Below are 18,365 nucleotides of genomic sequence, written 5' to 3'. Positions count from 1 at the left end.
CTTTAAAAGCTAGCTGGGAGCCATGTTGCTTTGGTGACTAGTTTAAGAGGCTCAATGGCTTCTTCTAGACTCACTCCCCTTAATTGGCATGTCTCTCCATAAGTATATAGAGAAACCTGTTAATCAAATGGAAAGGGGCAGGAGAAGTAGCTTCATGAATTAGTCACATGAGAGGCATCTATGTCTCAGTGGCATTTCAAAGCAAAACATACAAAATGTTTATTTTTTAATTTATATTTAGGATGGCTATAATTCGAGCAGCATGAATTAGCTCTCAGGTTTACCTTAAATACTCAACAATACGTCACATAACAAGCACTCTCCAGGTGTGATTACTTTATAATCAGAATTTTATAAGATAAGCTTCACAAAATAATCTTGACCATGTTTTGGCTCATCCTGAGCCTTGTTCTCGTGGTCGCTAAAATAAATAAATAATAGGTATAGGTACATAGGGTAGGTCAACAACAAAAATCATCATTAATATATAACAATCTCGTAATGTATGTTTAAATAGGTATTTAATAGACATTAATCCTAGTATATCTAAAAGTAAAAAATCATAATAATATGCCGCATCACAGTAAATGATAATAAATAAAATACAAACAGTGTCTTTATTGAAAACAGCTTTGGTCAATGCATAGAATGAGACTGTAATATTTATGCTGGCTCTTAACCCTTTTTGTTCCTGCTTCAGCCACTAGGCATCGTCTTGCTTTTGTTGTGGGTGATGCATGACAGCATAGGTCCTGTTTTATTCCTGGGAATTGTGGTGCCACTAGATCAGGGAAATATGGGGCTAATTGTTTTTTAATTACAACTTTCACAGAGCCTTGGGCAGGGCTGTTTGCTACTTAAACCACTGGGTCTTTGAATTCCACTGCCTGTCAATTAGTTTTGCTACTTGACTTGTGCTTTAGTCCCTTCATCTGCTATTTTCTTGATTCCATTTGTTTTCTGACCAAAGTTTGAAAATCCTATTGTGTTCTTATTTTGCTTTTGACATAACTTCCTGGTTCTGACCGGGCTACCTGACTATCCTTCTTGCTAGCTTGCATCACCGAACAGCAGCTGAATCTGTGGCTGTAGCTCAGGGAACCCTGTGTATGTCTAGATCCCTGTACAGTAGTGAAATGGTGAAAGTCAGGGCAACCCCTGGAAGCTGGGAAAATAAGTAACTTGCGCCAAACCTGTTTGTGGTAGCTTTTTTAGAGCTGCAAGGTGACTATGAACAGTGCCTACATAAAAGAGACATACAAGAGTCTAGGAAGCTAATAATTAAAATTCTTTCATATTAAGTAAAGATAAGGGAGTACCTCTTAGGATCCAGCTGTAGGAACATTACTCACCATATAGTGTACATATGATTATGTAGTGAAACAGGCACCAATACTGCTGACATACAGGAACAGGGCATAACACTCATGTGGAAAGGCAACTAAGTGTGGTATCATACCGGTGCAATGCAAGTCTATTTAAACAAGCTAATGTGCTTGTTCATGCACCTCAAAGTGGACAGATTTATTATTTGGATTTAGTGTTCAATCACAGCCATGACAAGAATTGGCATGACTATGATTCACCTGCAAACTGAGTGTAAAAGAAAAAAAAAAGTTTTACGGTCCCCTCTATTATTGCTAATCAGCACAGGTAAAGCTGACAGCTGTGGGCTGCAACCCCCAGCTGTCAGCTTAACCTTGGCTGGTGATCAAAAATAAAGGGGTCCCATGCATTTGTTTTTTAATTATTTAAAAAATAATTAAAAAAACAACATTGCCCCCACCCATTTCTGATACCCAGCCAAGATAAAGCAGACAGCTGGGGGCTGGTATTCTTAGACTGGGAAGAGGCCATGGATATTGGTCCTCCACAGCCTAATAGCTGCCCGCAGCTGCCCCAGAAAAGATGCATCTATTTCAAGTGTCAATTCTGGTGCTTCGCCTGGGTCTTCTCACTTGCCCTAGTGCAGTGGTAAGTGGGGTAATAGCTTTGGGGCTGATGTCAACTATTTTATGTCCACTGACACCAAGACCAGAGGTTAGTAATTAAGAGGCATCTATAAGACAACCCCATTACTAACCCCATAATCAAAAGTAAGAAAGACACAAGAAAAAGTAATTTTAACTGAAATACATACCCCAACTCTCTTTTACTCATTTATTATTGTAAAAAAAATAAAAATCACAGTATTCCTCCACCTGTGCACCGATAATCCCTATGTCCCATGACATGCTCCAACTCTCCTCCATCTTGATCCATTGCTGAGCAGTGGCATGATGTGACCACTCAGCCCTGCATGCAAGATACACTGACCTGAGCATGCGAACTGATGCGGTAATATTAATGATGACTCCGCCATTCACATGCAGCCGCATTCTCACACTCATCTCAATGTAAGCTGGCTAGCGTGCTGAGAGGCCATATCACTGATGTGACTGCTCACCAAACCATCCGGATTGACATGAGACATCAGCAGTATGGATTATCAGCAAACAAGTGAGGAATACTGTGATGTTTTTTCATTTTTATTTTACTGTTAATAAATGGGCAAAAGAGGATTGTGGTGGGGGATTGTTTTTTCCAATTAAAGGAATTTTCTATGTGTGTGTCTATATTAGTTTTGACTATGGGGTCAGTAATTTGAGTGTCTTATAGATGCCTCTCTAACCCCTGTGCTTGATATTAGTTGATAATAAAAATCTGATATCAATCCCAATAATCCAACAATCCCAATAATATTCCCCCACTTGCCCACAGCATCAAGACAAGTGGAAAGAACTGAAGTTAAGTGCAAGATTTGGCATATCTAATGGATGCATAATTTCTGGGGCGGCTGATGGATGGTATTTTTAGTCTGGGAGGGGTCCAATATCCATGGCCCCTTCCCAGCCTATTATGTCAGTCTGTAGCTGTCTTTTTAGCCTCTACTGGTCAGTAATATTAGGGTTAACCCATCCTTTTTTAAGCGATTTCTCATTTACTAACCAGTAAAGGCAGTGTTGACAGCTGTGAGCTGATATTGATAGCTTGGAAAGCTTCATGGATATTGGCCCCTTCCCATAATAATAACACCAGCTCCTAGCTGTTGGCTTTCTCTCAGCTGGTTAGGAAAATTATGCCATTTTTTTCAATTATTTATTTATTTAGCAAATATATGTACAGTAAGCTCCAATGCATTATGTAGAAAAAAAAAGACTTTGAGTCTCCTCTGTTCTTCATGACCAGCGCAGGTAAAGCTGAAAGCTGTGGGCTGCAGCCCTCGGTAGTCAGTGTTATCTTAAAAATAGAGGGGTCCCCATGCCTTTTTTGATTTAAATAATTAAAAAAATGTTTTTGACAACCAGCCAAGTTAAAACAGACAGTTGGGGGCTGGTAGTCTTTGACTGGGAAGGGGCCATGGATATTGGCCCTCACCAGCCTTAAAATAGCAGCCTGCAGCCACCCCAGAAAAGATGCATCCATTAGATGCACAGTTTTGCCAGGCTCTTCCCGTTTGCCCTGGTGCAGTAATAAGTGGGGGTAATAGTATTGGGCTTGATGTCAACTTTGTAATGTCAGCTGACATCAAGCCCAGGGGTTAATAATGAAGAGGCATTTATCAGATGCCAACATTACTAACCCTGTAAGTTTAAGTTAAAAAACAATACACACAGAATAAAGTCCTTAATTTGAAATAAAAACTTCCCAACCCTCTTTTGCCCAGTTATTAATATCCAAATAAAAATAAAAAAACACAGTATTCCTCACCTGTCAGCCGATAATCCATATGTTCCTTGGAGAGCCCAACTCAGCAACATCTGGATGTATTGCTGAGTGGTGACATGATGAGACCACTCATCCCTGCATCCGGTAGACACTGAGCTGAGCGTGAGAATGCTGCTTCAGTGCCAAGCGGTGACATCATTAAGGTGAGTGGAGTTCATATTCACATCACCACTCAGCAATGCATCCAGATGTACCTAACTTGGGCTCTTCGAGGGACATATGGATTATTGGCGGACAAGTGAGAAATACTGTTTTTATTGTTATGTGGATAGCAATAAATGCTTAAAAGAGGGGTGTGGAGTTTGATTTCAGATAAAGGAGTTTACTCTGTGTGTTTTTTAACTTAAACTTACGGGGTTAGTAATAGGGGCGTCTGATATACACCTCACTATTACTATCCCCTGGGCTTGATGTCAGCTGGCATTGCAAAGCTGACATGAACCCCAATACTATTTATCCCACTTGCTACTGCATCAGTGCAAGTGGGAAGAGCCTGGCAAAGCACTAGAATAATAGTTGCCCCTTTTCAGGGGCAGCTGTGGCTTGCTATTTTTAGTCTGGGGAGGGCCAATATCCATGGCCCCTTCCCAGATTGAGAATACCAGCTCCCAGCTTGACTGCTTTAGCTTGGCTGGTTGTCAAAAATGGGGGGACACTACTCTGTTTATTTACTTAAAAAAATAATAAAAAAAAAAACATTACATGGGGATCCTTCTGTTTTTGATAACCAGGAAATATAAACCTGACAGCTGAGGGCTGAAGCCCGCAGCTGTCAGCTTTACCTGTGCTGATTATCAAAAATAGAGGAACCCCGCACCATATTTTTCTTTTATTTATTTATTGCACAGGTGCCATCTGGTGAATACTCTCATCATCATATGCCTGCTATCAGTGAGACCAGCTCGTATGATGATGAGTGTAGTATTTTCATCAGCTGACAAATTTGACCAGCTGCTGGCTTATGCTCTGCCATCTGCGTGACAGCATGGGAAACAGCGTTTTCACTGGCGGTGACAATCTTGTCGCCGATCAGATCTGGTGTTTCCTGCGCTGTCACAGACAGATGTTCTGGCTGCCAGGGTTCTAGTTTGGGTACCATTCTCGTATCTGAACCAAACTTTTTTAATGTTTGTCCGAACCCAACGGACCCAAGCATCCATGGGTCCGCTCATCACTAGTGTCTACAGCTTCTATGCCGCTCTATTGGGTTATCTGTAGTAACTGCTAGCGAATAACCTTGCATAGTCTAAATCTTTAATCATGCTTTGCAAAAAAAAAGAGCATGAACTGCACATCCAAATCATACGTTGATCAAAAGCCGCTAGGCAAAAATTTATATAAATGAACATGAGGTTTTATGTTTAACATTCTGATCAGACTGTATGAAGCCCACTGCCACGTCATGGCAAACCTCGTAGTGGGTCCTACCGCCCTAACGGAGTGGAGGTGTGTGACAACCACTGCCACAGCGGCAATGCACCAGCAGGGCAGATGGCCTGTTGACCCACAGCACCCATGCTGCAAGACTGAGTCCCCATGACTCCAGACCACGACGCCCCACCAGCACAAAGCCACAGCAACAATGGCTGCCACACAGCATCAACACCAAAATGAAAGGAGCACTGAAACTCACCATCCTCCAGCTCCAGGAAGGTGAGTTTCATTACTCCTTTCATTTCGTGTGGGTGCTGTGTGGCGTTCATTGTTGCTGCGGATTTGTGCTGGTGGGGCGGTGCGGTCAGGAGTCATGGGGACTCATTCTTGCAGCATTGGTGCAGTGGGGCACCAGGCTGTCTGCCATGCTGGTGCATTGCCGCTCTGGCGGTGGTGGGCATGCGGCTTCGCTCCGTTAGGGCGGTAGGACTCTCTACGAGGTTTGCCGTGACGTGGCAGTGGGCTTCATACAGTCTGATCAGAATGTTAAACTAAGAACCTCATGTTCAGTTATATATTTTTTTTGCTGAGAGGCATTAGATTATTGTATGATTTTTGGAGGTGCTGTCCTTTCTCTTTTTTGAGCATGAATCTTTAATCATGCTTTCATCATTCTGTCTCCTTCTTAATAAACATGCATCAAACAGATTAGCAAGAAGGCAAACTTACAATTATCACAGAATATTTAAATGAAGTGTTTCTGATCAGTAACCTTAGTTTGGCATGGTAACTAAAAACATACAGTATTTGCATATTTTCTTTGAATGCTGGAGAAGCTATTGAAAGAGTGGATGCACCCAGAACAGTTAGCAAATCTCCTGGTTGCCATCAAAGTCTCACAATGGTGTGGAGGGTGTGTGGTTTAACAATGGTCATGGCTATAGTGGCTTACAGAAGTGCATGCCCAGAAGTTTACAATTTCTTTTAGACATAGCAATTCTTGTGGAATGTGACTATGCACACCAGCTTGGCGCTTTACAATCTCATGTGGTCTCATATTCCTTATCATCATCAAAAATATAAAAGTAACTTTTTTTCATTCACTTTCCATTTTGTGACTATATCGTATTGAAGAGAAAAAAAATATTTATATCCACAATATATTTTGTGCATTACAGAAAACTAAATTATGCAGGTTACAGCAATTTTCATTGGACTATATTATAGAAGTAATGCTGTGATAAGTGCATGAGCAGCAAGCCATTTTGACTGTGACCATTTGAATGAATATGAACAGTCAGTGAGCACAATGGGCAGCTTGCCTCCAGCTAAACACATTTGAAAAGAGCCATTGAGAGGTACATATTGTGAACAAAGAAAACACCTGACATTTAAATATATGTATAATGACACAATTTCAAGTAAAACTACAGTCACTTGGTGATGGAAGTTTAGCTATTTCTGAAGCCTATTTCCTGAATAGCATTATCAAATAATTGAAATAGGATATCTTCAAGTAATTTGTATTCATTTATATTAACCAAACAATAAAGAAGCACAGTGACCTGAATTTTCGGGAATTCAGGAATGAGTAGATAGTTGAATAAAGTGTTTGATATTAATGTTGAACAAATCTCCCAAAATTCACTTTGGGTGAATGGAACATCCAGATGGATGAAAGATAGAAGACTCAACTGAAAGATTCTCTATTAATTCACCAGTAATTAAGAGCTGTGATATCAATAAACTCAGTTCCTTACATATAATCTAATAGAATGTAGGAAGCTGCTTAGATGGAATATTGGACTCTGTACAGCATCTAGGCCACTATACAGCAGCACAAATTGGAATGTAAATCCTGAGTTATACAACTTGAATAAAGAACATAGACAAAATTATCTCATATTGAAAGTGTAATTATATCTGCATGACATGCCATTATATTTGATAGATGCCACTTCCACCACTATACTCTAGCTCTATACAAATTCATCACAATTTTTGGAATGCGTTATAACCAATAACAGCACATCTTCCATATTACATAACGTGAAACCATTTTTTTTAAACATTAGCTTACCAATTAACTATGAGATTGCTTGAATATTTCTATATTGTACTGCAATATTTCATTGCACTAGGCTTTACCTATTAAAATATAATATGTAATTTACCCCTTCCAGGCCCTACCTGCAAAGGTGGAAATTCTAGGGGTCCCTATTTGGTCCCAGGCTGCCATAGCAACTCTGTGATTGCATAGAAGAGCTAGAAGAAACCCCTTCTCTCAGTCAACCACTTGTAGTGGCATGTAAAAGATTGGGCATCTCTGGACAAAATTACTGTTATTTTGAACAGATAAGAAATTTGGAGATGAAATGATCTCTAAAAGTCCTAATGTGCAAGGTGACACATTACCTTTGTACTTTAGGCAACAAAAATATAATTTTTTACATTTTAATAATTACAAAAACATGGGCCAATGCAAAAGTTTGGGCACCATGGAAGATTTGTGTTCTCAGATAACTTTGACAAAGTTTTCAGACCTTAATTTGCCTGTTACGGTTATGGTTTGTTCACTATCATTGTTAGGAAAGGCCAGGTGATGCAATTTCCTCAGTCTTCTAAAAACCCAGCCTCCTCTATCCTTGTAGCAAAAGACAGAAGCCATGGGTTCTGCTAAGCAGCTGCTTAGCTCTCTGAAAATGAAAATGGTGGAGGTCCACAAAACAGGAGAAGCCTATAAGAAGAGAGCAAAGCATTTTCAAGTTGCCCTTTCTGCAGTTTGAAATGTAATTAAGAAATGGCAGTTAGTAGGAACAGTAGAGGTCAATTTAAGGTCTGGAAGACCTAGCAAAATTTCAGTGAGAGATGCTCGTAGGATAGCTAGACGTGCAAATCAAAACCCCAGCATGGCTGCAAAAGACCTTCAGAAAGATTTTTCAGACTCTGGATTTGTGGTACATTTCTCTACTGCACATTGTTCACCTACACAAATCTGGCCTTTATGGAAGAGTCATGAGAAAACCTCTCCTGTATCTTCACCATAAAATTTAGCATCAGTAGTATGCTAAAGAACATCTAAACAAGCCTGATGCATTTTGGAAACAAGTACTGTTTACTGATTAGGGTAAAGCATAACTATTTTGCCTCAATGATCAAGAATGTATGTATCAAGTATGTGTTGAGAAATGTATCAAGTATGTGTTGAGAAAAAAGGGAACATAAATTCAGGAAAAGAACATCTCGCCAACCATTTAGCATGGGGGTGGATCAATCATGCTTTGGAGTTGTGTATATCATTGAAAATCTGTGGCTAGACCTCATAATAGTAGTGCATGCAAGACGACCCAGAAATCTAACAGAACTGGAAGTATTTTCCAAGAAAGAAGGGATATGAAAATCTTTCAAGCAAGAATGGAAAAACTCTTTTCTGGCTACAAAAAGTGTTTTTATGCTGTGATACTTTAAAAAAGGGGTGCTACCTAGGTACTGACCAAATTTGTGCATGTGAACAATGTACAGTAGAACAATGTACCAGAGCTCCAGTCTGCTATATCTTTCTGAAGGTCTTTTGCAGTCATACAGGGGTTTTGATTTGCGCCTCCGGCTTTCTTACGAGCAACTGTCACTGAAATTTTGCTTGGTCTTCCAGACCTTATCTTGACACCCACTGTCCCAATTAATTGCCATTTCTTAATTACATTTCAAGCTGAAGAAAGGGCAACTTGAAAATGCTTTGCTTTTTTCTTACAACCTTCTCCTGCTTTGTGGGTGTCCACTATTTTCATTTTCAAAATGCTAGACAGCTATTTTGAAGAACCCATGGCTGCTGTTTTTGGCACAAGGTTAGAGGAGGCTGGGTTTTTATGATGCTGGGAAATTTGCATTACCTGGCCTCTCTTGACGCTCTTGGTGAAAAAGACATCATCCTGACAGGCTAATGAAAGTCTGAAACCTTGGTCAAAGTTATCTGAGCACACAAATCTCCAATGTTGCCCAAACTTTTGCATTGACTCATTTTCCTTTTTGCAGTTTTTAAAATTTAAAATATGAAAATATATGTACCGTATTTTCCGCCGTATAAGACGACTTTTTAACCCCTAAAAATTGTCCCAAAAGTCGGGGGTCGTCTTATACGCCAGGTACGGCATGTGAAGGGAGCGATCCTGGATGTTCCCAGGGTCTGAAGGAGAGGAAACTCTCCTTCAGGCCCTGGGATCCATATTCATGTAAAAAATAAAGAATAAAAATAAAAAATATGTATATACTCACCCCTCCGAGAAGCCTGGCTGTCACCGCTGCAAGCGTCTGCCTCCGTTCCTAAGAATTGCAGAGCGTGAAGGAACTTCGATGACGTCACGGTCAGGTGACCAGTCACATGAGCGGTCACGGACCAATCACAGGACTGCGACGTCATCGAGGGTCCTTCATGCTCTGCAATTCTTAGGAACGGAGGCAGACACTTGCAGCAGTGACAGCCAGGCTTCTCGGAGGGGTGAGTATATACATATTTTTTATTTTTATTCTTTATTTTTAACATGAATATGGATCCCAGGGCCTGAAGGAGAGTCTCCTCTCCTTCAGACCCTGGGAACCACACGCCGTATAAGATGACTGGGCATATAAGATGTCCCCCGTCTTATACAGCGGGCATATCCCAAATTCCATATTTTATATGGAAAAGTTGGGGGTCGTCTTATACGCCCAGTCGTCTTATACACCAGAAAATACGGTATATTTCTTTTTGCCTAAAATAGAAAGGAAATGTGTCATCTTTAACTTTTACATGCCACTGTATAGATTGAAACACCCATCAAAAGTATTCTTCAATTAGAAATATTTGTATCCAGTAACATGCAAAATTACTGTCCACAGACATTGCTGTAGATCCACAGGACAAACTCCTACATGTTGAGAGTCAGCAGAGAGGAGCAAAATACCTCCACACCTGTGCAACATTTTTGGGTAACCACCCCCTTCCTCAAGCCCCTTGACTTTATTTCATCAGATAATATAGTGGTAAAAAAAGATGTTAGCCACATTTTAACAACTGATCCTTTATAACCATGAAAAGAGTCATGGTCAGTGGTGTTTGGTAACGGATTATAATGCATTTACACCAGTGAATAATCGGTGAATGATTATTATGAACACGCATTCCTGATTATTTATTAAGGTAAAGATGCTGGCAATCAATTTGCAAATAACTATTTTGCTTATTTAGGTGATCAGATCATTTATACTTACAAAATAAATCATTACTATCAGCAGAATGTGACCCCATAAAAACAGGGAATATGCTTCCCATGGCATGATACTGTATATCAGAATAGACATATTAGCGATCGTTCTGTTACTATCATTGTTTGTCAGTCTGTTTTAACAGGCTTGGAAATCAACGCAGAACAACTCAATTTATTACAGTATTTGCAATTTTTTAAATATTTATTAAACATTTTTTGAGAATTACTGGTAAAGATTTTTTTTATTTTTCATATTTCTCTTTGCAATTGCCATAATTTTGTATAATTGGAGATAGGAGAATAGCCTTTTGCTTGATAGCTATTGAAGGTATATGGGCACATTACTTCTGATAACAGGCTAATTCTTCCTCTTTTGTAGAAATTCCTTCACACTAGTAATATTATCAACCCTGGCATAATGACAATAAAATAATCTTTGGGTGTGTGCAAGGTCCTAACATTTTAATGTACTGTTATAGGATTTTAACAATATTTATTTTGTCTTTTCCTAGTGCCTTGTCTTTGAAGATGCGCCAAATGGAGTTGAAGCTGGAATTGCAGCTGGCATGCAAGTGGTTATGGTTCCTGATGAAAATTTGAACCGAGATCTTACAAAGAAAGCAACGTTAGTCCTTAGCTCTCTGGAGGAGTTTAAACCAGAACTCTTTGGTTTGCCACCTTATGAATAGGGCTGCAAATACAATAATGTTGTAGGATACAATGTGTCAAATTAAATAAAAAAAATCACTCAAACTACAGTTAATTTAAAATAAAGGTGTCTCTTTGTCTGAATGCAATTTCTAAGTAATATCTAAAAATTTATTATACAGTAAAATAAAAATTAATAAGATTTAACTGTCTGCATACTTAAAAAAAATCTATACACAAATGTATACGTATACTTCTGTACCTGCTATTTTTCACCAGTTTAAAAAAAAATTGGAGGTTATCGCTGCATGATGCCATTTTGCATTTGTGTTGGTCAGAACAAAAATACTGTTCTTTAATGTGCAAATTGCCTCTTCAGAGGAAAAGAGGACTTGAACTTTATAGTGCCACCTGTTGGAAGTAGCGATCCAACAAGTCACAGTCAACCCTTTAACGAGTCTTGCAATATGACTTAGGATAAAAGCCAAATCAGGCGAATTGAGATACTTATTTGGCTATTTATCCTAAGTCATATTGCAAGACTCGTTAAAGGGTTGATTGTGACTTGTAGGATCGCTACTTCCAACAGGTGGCGCTATAGAGTTCAAGTTCTCTTTTTCTCTGAACAGGCAATTTGCATGTTAAATTTCTCAGAGGAGCATTGTACGGCGAATAAGCCTCCTTACCTTGACAAGCCAGAGCTGGTATGTCACTCTCCACAAGGAGAAACCTTGTTCTTTAATGAAGATGGTGGAATGGTTTCTTCAGCAATATGTCCAAAACTGACGACATTTTGAGCAAAGTTGGATAGATGCAAGGGGACAATTTAAAATAAACATAATAAAACAAAATAAACATACTGCTATGTTTATTTTTCTTTATGACCCTTCTACCACATCTCTAATGTTAGCAGATATAGCCCAAATAATTTCTGAGGCTTGAAGATGTGTCTTTACCTGTACAAGAGGTAAAATCTGTAGTAATAAACTACAAAGTAAACAACCTTAAACATATATTTTTACCATCCAATTTCTTAATTTTTATTATTTCCAAAATGTATAATGTGTTGATATACAGATATGTACTAGTACATTACAAGTAAAAAAGTAGATTAAAAATAAAAAAAACAATGTGATAAAAAGCAAATATGTTCACATTGTTTTTGTAAAATTAACATTTATAAATAAAATAAAAATAACAATGCCAAAAAATTTTCTGTACATTATATTATTACACTTTATTAACTAAATAAAACATTAAGTACCCTAGACACATTTGTGCTTTACTAAAAAGGGCATCTAAGTCACAGCACATCACTGAATATAGTTATACTTACCAGTGGCTAAAATACAAGTTCCATGGCGGATACAAAAAATCATAGCTTTATTTTAAATATGCAGCATAGCCGTATTTGGTAGAGGTGAATGGATCTTTTGAAATTCAAGTTTGCTGACTAATTCAAATTTGCTGACTTAGCTGAATTTTCCCCAAAAATTGGATTTGCGAAAAAAATATCTAATTGTGTGAAAAATATGCATAAAACACTTTGCGTTCACCTTAGCGTCTAGTGAAAATGTTTTCAATTCTGTAATGCAAGGACAGCCTTTTTGATATACTAATAACTTCAACCAATCTGGTTTTGGAACACATATGGTAAGCAGAGGTAACCAATAGCATATTTAACAACACACTGCAGTATCAGACTTTTTAGGCTATCTAAATTATATAAACAGTGTAAAAATGATCTGTTTTGTGGAAGGACTGAGAAGATGGTAGAATTTCTGTTCTTTATAAGCAGATGATGGAAACTGAATATGCTGTGGCATTTTCAAATGGGTGGTGTCATTGATGTAATGGTAGAATGGGACCAATATCAAAAGTCTCTTGAAAGGAGATTTGTCACTCTGATATTCAACATTGATGCATGCTTTAAAGGGAATCTGTCACCCCATTTTTCGCATAAAAGCTGTGGCCAGCGCCATTAGGGGCTTATCTACAGCATTCTGTAATGCTGTAGATAAGCCCCCATGTAACCTGAAAGATAAGAAAGACAAGTTAGATTATACTCACCCAGGGGTGGTCCGGTGCGGTCTTAGTCCGATTGGCGTCACAGGCTCAGGTCCCATCATGTTGAGGGCAGCGTAAAGTGCTACAGTGCGCAGGCGCCAGGCCCCTCTGACCTATCCCAGTGCCTGCACACCGCAGTACTTTGCTCTGCCCTCAACAGGGCAAAGAATTATGCCTGTGCAGGAGCTGTAACAGAAGCAAGGACGAGGACGTCGTCACATGAAGATAGGAGGCGCCGGACCCGGATCTGCAACGCCCATCGGACCCCGACTGCATTGGACCACCCTGGGGTGAGGAAAATCTAACTTGTTTTTCTTAACTTTCAGGTTACATCGGGGGCTTATCTACAGCATTACAGAATGCTGTAGATAAGCCTCTAATGGCGCTGGCCACAGCTTATATGCGAAAAAGGAGGTGACAGATTCCGTTTAATTATTGTCATGTCGGACGCTGTTCACACTAGGGTGTCCGTCAGACAGCGGTAATTCCACATACGTCCACTACACCCTCAGTGGCGTCGGCTAGATTTTATCCAGCTTGCTCGGGGTTAATCTAGCTGATAATTTGGTTGGAGGCTGGGTCACGCCCACGGCCTTTAAATAGTCGTACTGGACTTTCGGCATCACCGATTATAGCTTGTGCTTTGTGCCTAGTGATTCCGGTCTGGAGTGGTGGTCTTGTTGTAGGAATATCGTATCTGGTGGTGTATTATCCTTTGTCACATTCCTCCTTCCTATATTTGTATTTGTTTTGCCCTGTGCACATTATAGTGTATTCCTGTGTGTCTGTGGCGTGGTGCTTTTCTCAGTTTTCCCTGTCTGTGCTTTCTGTGGGGATAGGTATGTGGTCTCTTCACTGGGTGGCGGGTGCTGGTTTCAGCTTAGGGCTGAAACAGGAGACAGGGTCAGGCCTGGCAGCCCAGACATGCACACCTTTAGTGTAACTTCTGGGAAAGGGACAGACAGGGTTTCCGTAGCCTGAGGGATATCGCAGGGGCCCGGGTAACCAGCCTTAGTCTACCCAGTACTCCTGTGACATTATAATCGGCCCAAATAGAAAAAAAAAAGTTTTTTTTTCTTTGTCATGGATCTTCTTCCAACCACTATTCACCTATGATTTCCTTTCGTGAATAGGCAATTAAAATTGGTTATGTGCTGGAGGGCAGACATGAAGTCTAGATCAGTAGTTCCGAGATGAGACTTTGTGCCTGTGGAGATAAGGCTTCCTATATTCAAAATAACTACAAGTAGACTCTTTGGAGCCTATTTCCAGTTATGTATATACAGGTGCATCTCACAAAATTAGAATATCATTAAAAAGTTAATTTATTTCAGTTCTTCAATACAAAAAGTGAAACTCATATATAGAGTCGTTACAAACAGAGTGATGTATTTCAAGTGTTTATTTCTGTTAATTTTGATGATTATGACTTACAGCCAATGAAAACCCAAAAGTCATTATCTCAGTAAATTAGAATACTCTATAACAGCAGCTTGAAAGAATGATTTTATCTTCCGAAATGTTTGTCTACTGAAATTTATGTTCAATAAATGCACTCAATACTTGATTGGGGTTGCTTTTGCATCAATTACTTCATCAATGTGGCGTGGTATGGATGTGATGAGTCAGTGGTACTCCTGAGTAGTGTTGAGCATTCCGATACTGCAAGTATCGGGTATCGGCCGATACTTGCTGTATCGGAATTCCGATACCGAGATCCGATATTTTTGTGATATCGGGTATCGGTATCGAAACAACATTAATGTAAAAATGTGTAAAAGAGAGAATTAAAATAAAAAATATTGCTATACTCACCTCTCCGACGCAGCCTGCACCTTACCGAGGGAAGCGGCAGCGTTCTTTGTTTAAAATTCACGCTTTTCTTTCCTTTACGTGAGTCCCGGCTTGTGATTGGTTGCGTGCCGCCCATGTGACCGGGACGCAACCAATCACAGCAAGCCGTGACGTAATTTCAGGTCCTTCAGGATTTTAAAATTACGTTCCGGCGTTGTGATTGGTTGCGTCGCAGTCACATGGGCGACGCAACCAATCACAGCAAGCCGTGACGTAATTTCAGGTCCTTAAGGATTTTAAAATTACGTCCCGGCTTTGTGATTGGTTGCGTCGCAGTCACATGGGAGACGCAACCAATCACAAGCCGTGACGTCACGGGAGGCTGGACACGCGCGCATTTTAAAATGGGCGCGTGTCCAGCCTCCCGTGACGTCCCGGCTTGTGATTGGTTGCGCCGCGATCAACCAATCACAAGCCGGGAGGCTGGACACGCGCGCATTTTAAAATTTTAAAATGCGCGCGTGTCCAGCCTCCCGGCTTGTGATTGGTTGACCGCGGCGCAACCAATCACAAGCCGGGACGTCACGGGAGGCTGGACACGCGCCCATTTTAAAATTTTAAAATGCGCGCATGTCCAGCCTCCCGGCTTGTGATTGGTTGACCGCGGCGCACAAAATGAGTGAGGATGAACTAAACCAAACAAGGGGAAACTGCCAATGTTGTCAAAACATCAATTATTGCATAATAAGTTTGGTCGAATTTGCAGGATGTGTCTCACATTCCCATGTATCACCTCTCAGCTGATGTATTATACAAGCCTCCCGGCTTGTGATTGGTTGACCGCGGCGCAACCAATCACAAGCCGGGACGTCACGGGAGGCTGGACACGCGCCCATTTTAAAAAGCGCGCGTGTCCAGCCTCCCGTGACGTCACGGCTTGTGATTGGTTAATGGCCGCCATGTTGCCGGGACGCGGACCAATCACAGCAAGCCGTGACGTAATTTCGTCACGGCTTGCTGTGATTGGTCCGCGTCCCGGCAACATGGCGCCGTGACCAATCATAAGCCGGGACGTCACTGGAGGCTGGACACGCGCGCTTTTTAAAAAGCGCGCGTGTCCAGCCTCCCGTGACGTCACGGCTTGTGATTGGTTAATGGCGGCCATGTTGCCGGGACGCGGACCAATCACAGCAAGCCGTGACGTAATTTCGTCACGGCTTGCTGTGATTGGTCCGCGTCCCGGCAACATGGCCGCCCTGACCAATCACAAGCCGGGACTTCACGTAACCAAGTAAAAGCGCGAATTTTAAACAAACAATGCTGCCGGTTCCCTCGCTGAGGTCCAGGCTGCGTCGGACAGGTGAGTATAGCGATATTTTTTATTTTAATTCTTTCTTTTACACATTTATATGGATCCCAGGGCCTGAAGGAGAGTTTCCTCTCCTTCAGACCCTGGGAACCATCAGGAATACCGTCCGATACTTGAGTCCCATTGACTTGTATTGGTATCGGGTATCGGTATCGGATTAGATCCGATACTTTGCCGGTATCGGCCGATACTTTCCGATACCGATACTTTCAAGTATCGGACGGTATCGCTCAACACTACTCCTGAGGTGTTATGGAAGCCTAGGTTGCTTTGATAGCAGCCTTCAGCTTGTCTGCATTGTTGGGTCTGGTGTCTCTCATCTTCCTCTTGACAGTACCCTATAGATTATCTAGGGGGTTAAGGTCAGACGAGTTTGCTGGCCAATCAAGCACAGTGATACTGTTGTTTTTAAACCAGGTATTGGTTTGAAGACTTACATTGAAGGTGAACTTACCACTTCTCATGGCAGCCTGTTCCACTCATTGATCAGCCTAACTGTCAAAAAGTTTTTTCTAATATCTAATCTGTGTCTCCTCCCATTCAGTTTCATCCCATTGCTTCTAGTATTTCCTTGTGCAAATGAGAATAAAGATGCTCCTTCTACAATGTGACAGCCCTTGAGATATTTGTAGACAGCTATTAAGTCTCCTCTCAGTCTTCTTTTTTGCAAGCTAAACATTCCCAAATCCTGGAAATGTTCCTCAGGACATGGTTTGCAGACAAGTCACCATTCTGGTTGCTCTTCTCTGAACTTGCTCCAGTTTGTTGATGTATTTTTTTAAATGTGGTGTCCAAAACTGGACACAGTATTCCAGATGAGGTCTGACTAAAAAGGAGTAAAGGGCAATAATGGCTTCACGTGATCTTGACTGTTTGCTTCTGTCAATACATCCCAGGATTGTATTTGCCCTTTTTGCTGCTGCATCACACTGTTGACTCATGTTCAGTCTGTGATCTATTAGCATACCCAAGTCTTTTTCACATGTGCTGTTTCTTAGCCCTATTCCTCCCATTCTGCATATGCTTTTTTCATTTTTATTGCCCAGATGTAGTACTTTGCATTTTTCCTTGTTAAAAATAATTCTGTTAGTTGCTGCCCACTGCTCCAGTTTATTTATATCTTTTTGAATCCTCTCTCTTCTCTAGTATTAGCTATCCCTCCTAGCTTTGTGTCATGAGAAAATTTAATCAGTTTACCCTCAATTCCTTCATCTAAATCATTGATAAAGATGTTGAACAATACAGGGCCCAGGATAGAGCCCTGTGGTACCCCAATGGAGACCTTCTTCCAACTGGATGTGCAGCCATTTATCACCACTCTTTGGGTCCGATCACTAAGCCAGTTATGAATCCACCTAACAGTTGCCTTGTCCATTCCATACTTAGTCATTTTTTCAGTAAGGATTGTGTCTGTCTAAGTTAGTTTGACATTACGTATTAGTTGCAAACCCATGCTGACTCTGTTTAATCACTTCATTCTTATCCAGGTACTTACATACATGTTTGCACTTAAAGAGAACACCTGATGTATTAATCTAATAGGAATACCTTCACCAAAGATCATGTACCAATAGAGAAAACGAAGGAATAATTTTCCAAAATAACAACCTTTTATTTTCATTATCATAGGATAAAATGACATGTTACAATAACACCATTAACCACATATCAACAATATGAGTACACATCAGATGGCATTACCCATCCATAGACTATCTAGATAATTTGCAGAAATAGAAAGATAGAGTCGCACATCGATATATATCACGGCTGTTCCACTCACATTCTATAGTAGGCCCATGATTGTTAATAACAATCATCAGAATAGCTAACAACTACTATAATATAGTATATCTCAATTATCAATTAACCCTATTCTGGCTATATAAATCACATATTGGGATAAAGTGCATGTATATCACAACAGAATTATAAATCAAGTGTAACGGTTCCAATGTGAATAATTATTGCACCTAACCCGTAATTATATTCAAATACAAAGGCATCATGAAATCATCATAGTATACCTGTAGTCATGATAACTTAAGATGTGTGACTCAGTGCTGCACCTCGATGCTTGTTTTACTGCATCTCCAGTTTCG

The 18,365-nt window shown here is 40.3% G+C and overlaps 1 protein-coding gene across 1 annotated transcript in view; it reads left to right on the top strand.

The window, feature by feature from the left end:
* The window catches only part of PUDP (pseudouridine 5'-phosphatase), a 516,315-nt gene extending 505,156 nt beyond the window's left edge, over positions 1-11,159 (top strand). The window contains exon 4 of the mRNA XM_077294723.1: positions 10,898-11,159. Within this exon, the coding sequence (XP_077150838.1) occupies positions 10,898-11,074 (177 nt within the window). The 3' untranslated portion in view covers positions 11,075-11,159. The remainder of the gene's footprint in view (positions 1-10,897) is intronic.
* Positions 11,160-18,365: the final 7,206 nt, after the last annotated feature.

This window comes from Ranitomeya variabilis, chromosome 3, assembly GCF_051348905.1.
Source record: "Ranitomeya variabilis isolate aRanVar5 chromosome 3, aRanVar5.hap1, whole genome shotgun sequence".
NCBI classification, from domain to species: domain Eukaryota; kingdom Metazoa; phylum Chordata; class Amphibia; order Anura; family Dendrobatidae; genus Ranitomeya; species Ranitomeya variabilis.
This window is presented reverse-complemented; position numbering and strand designations above follow the sequence as displayed.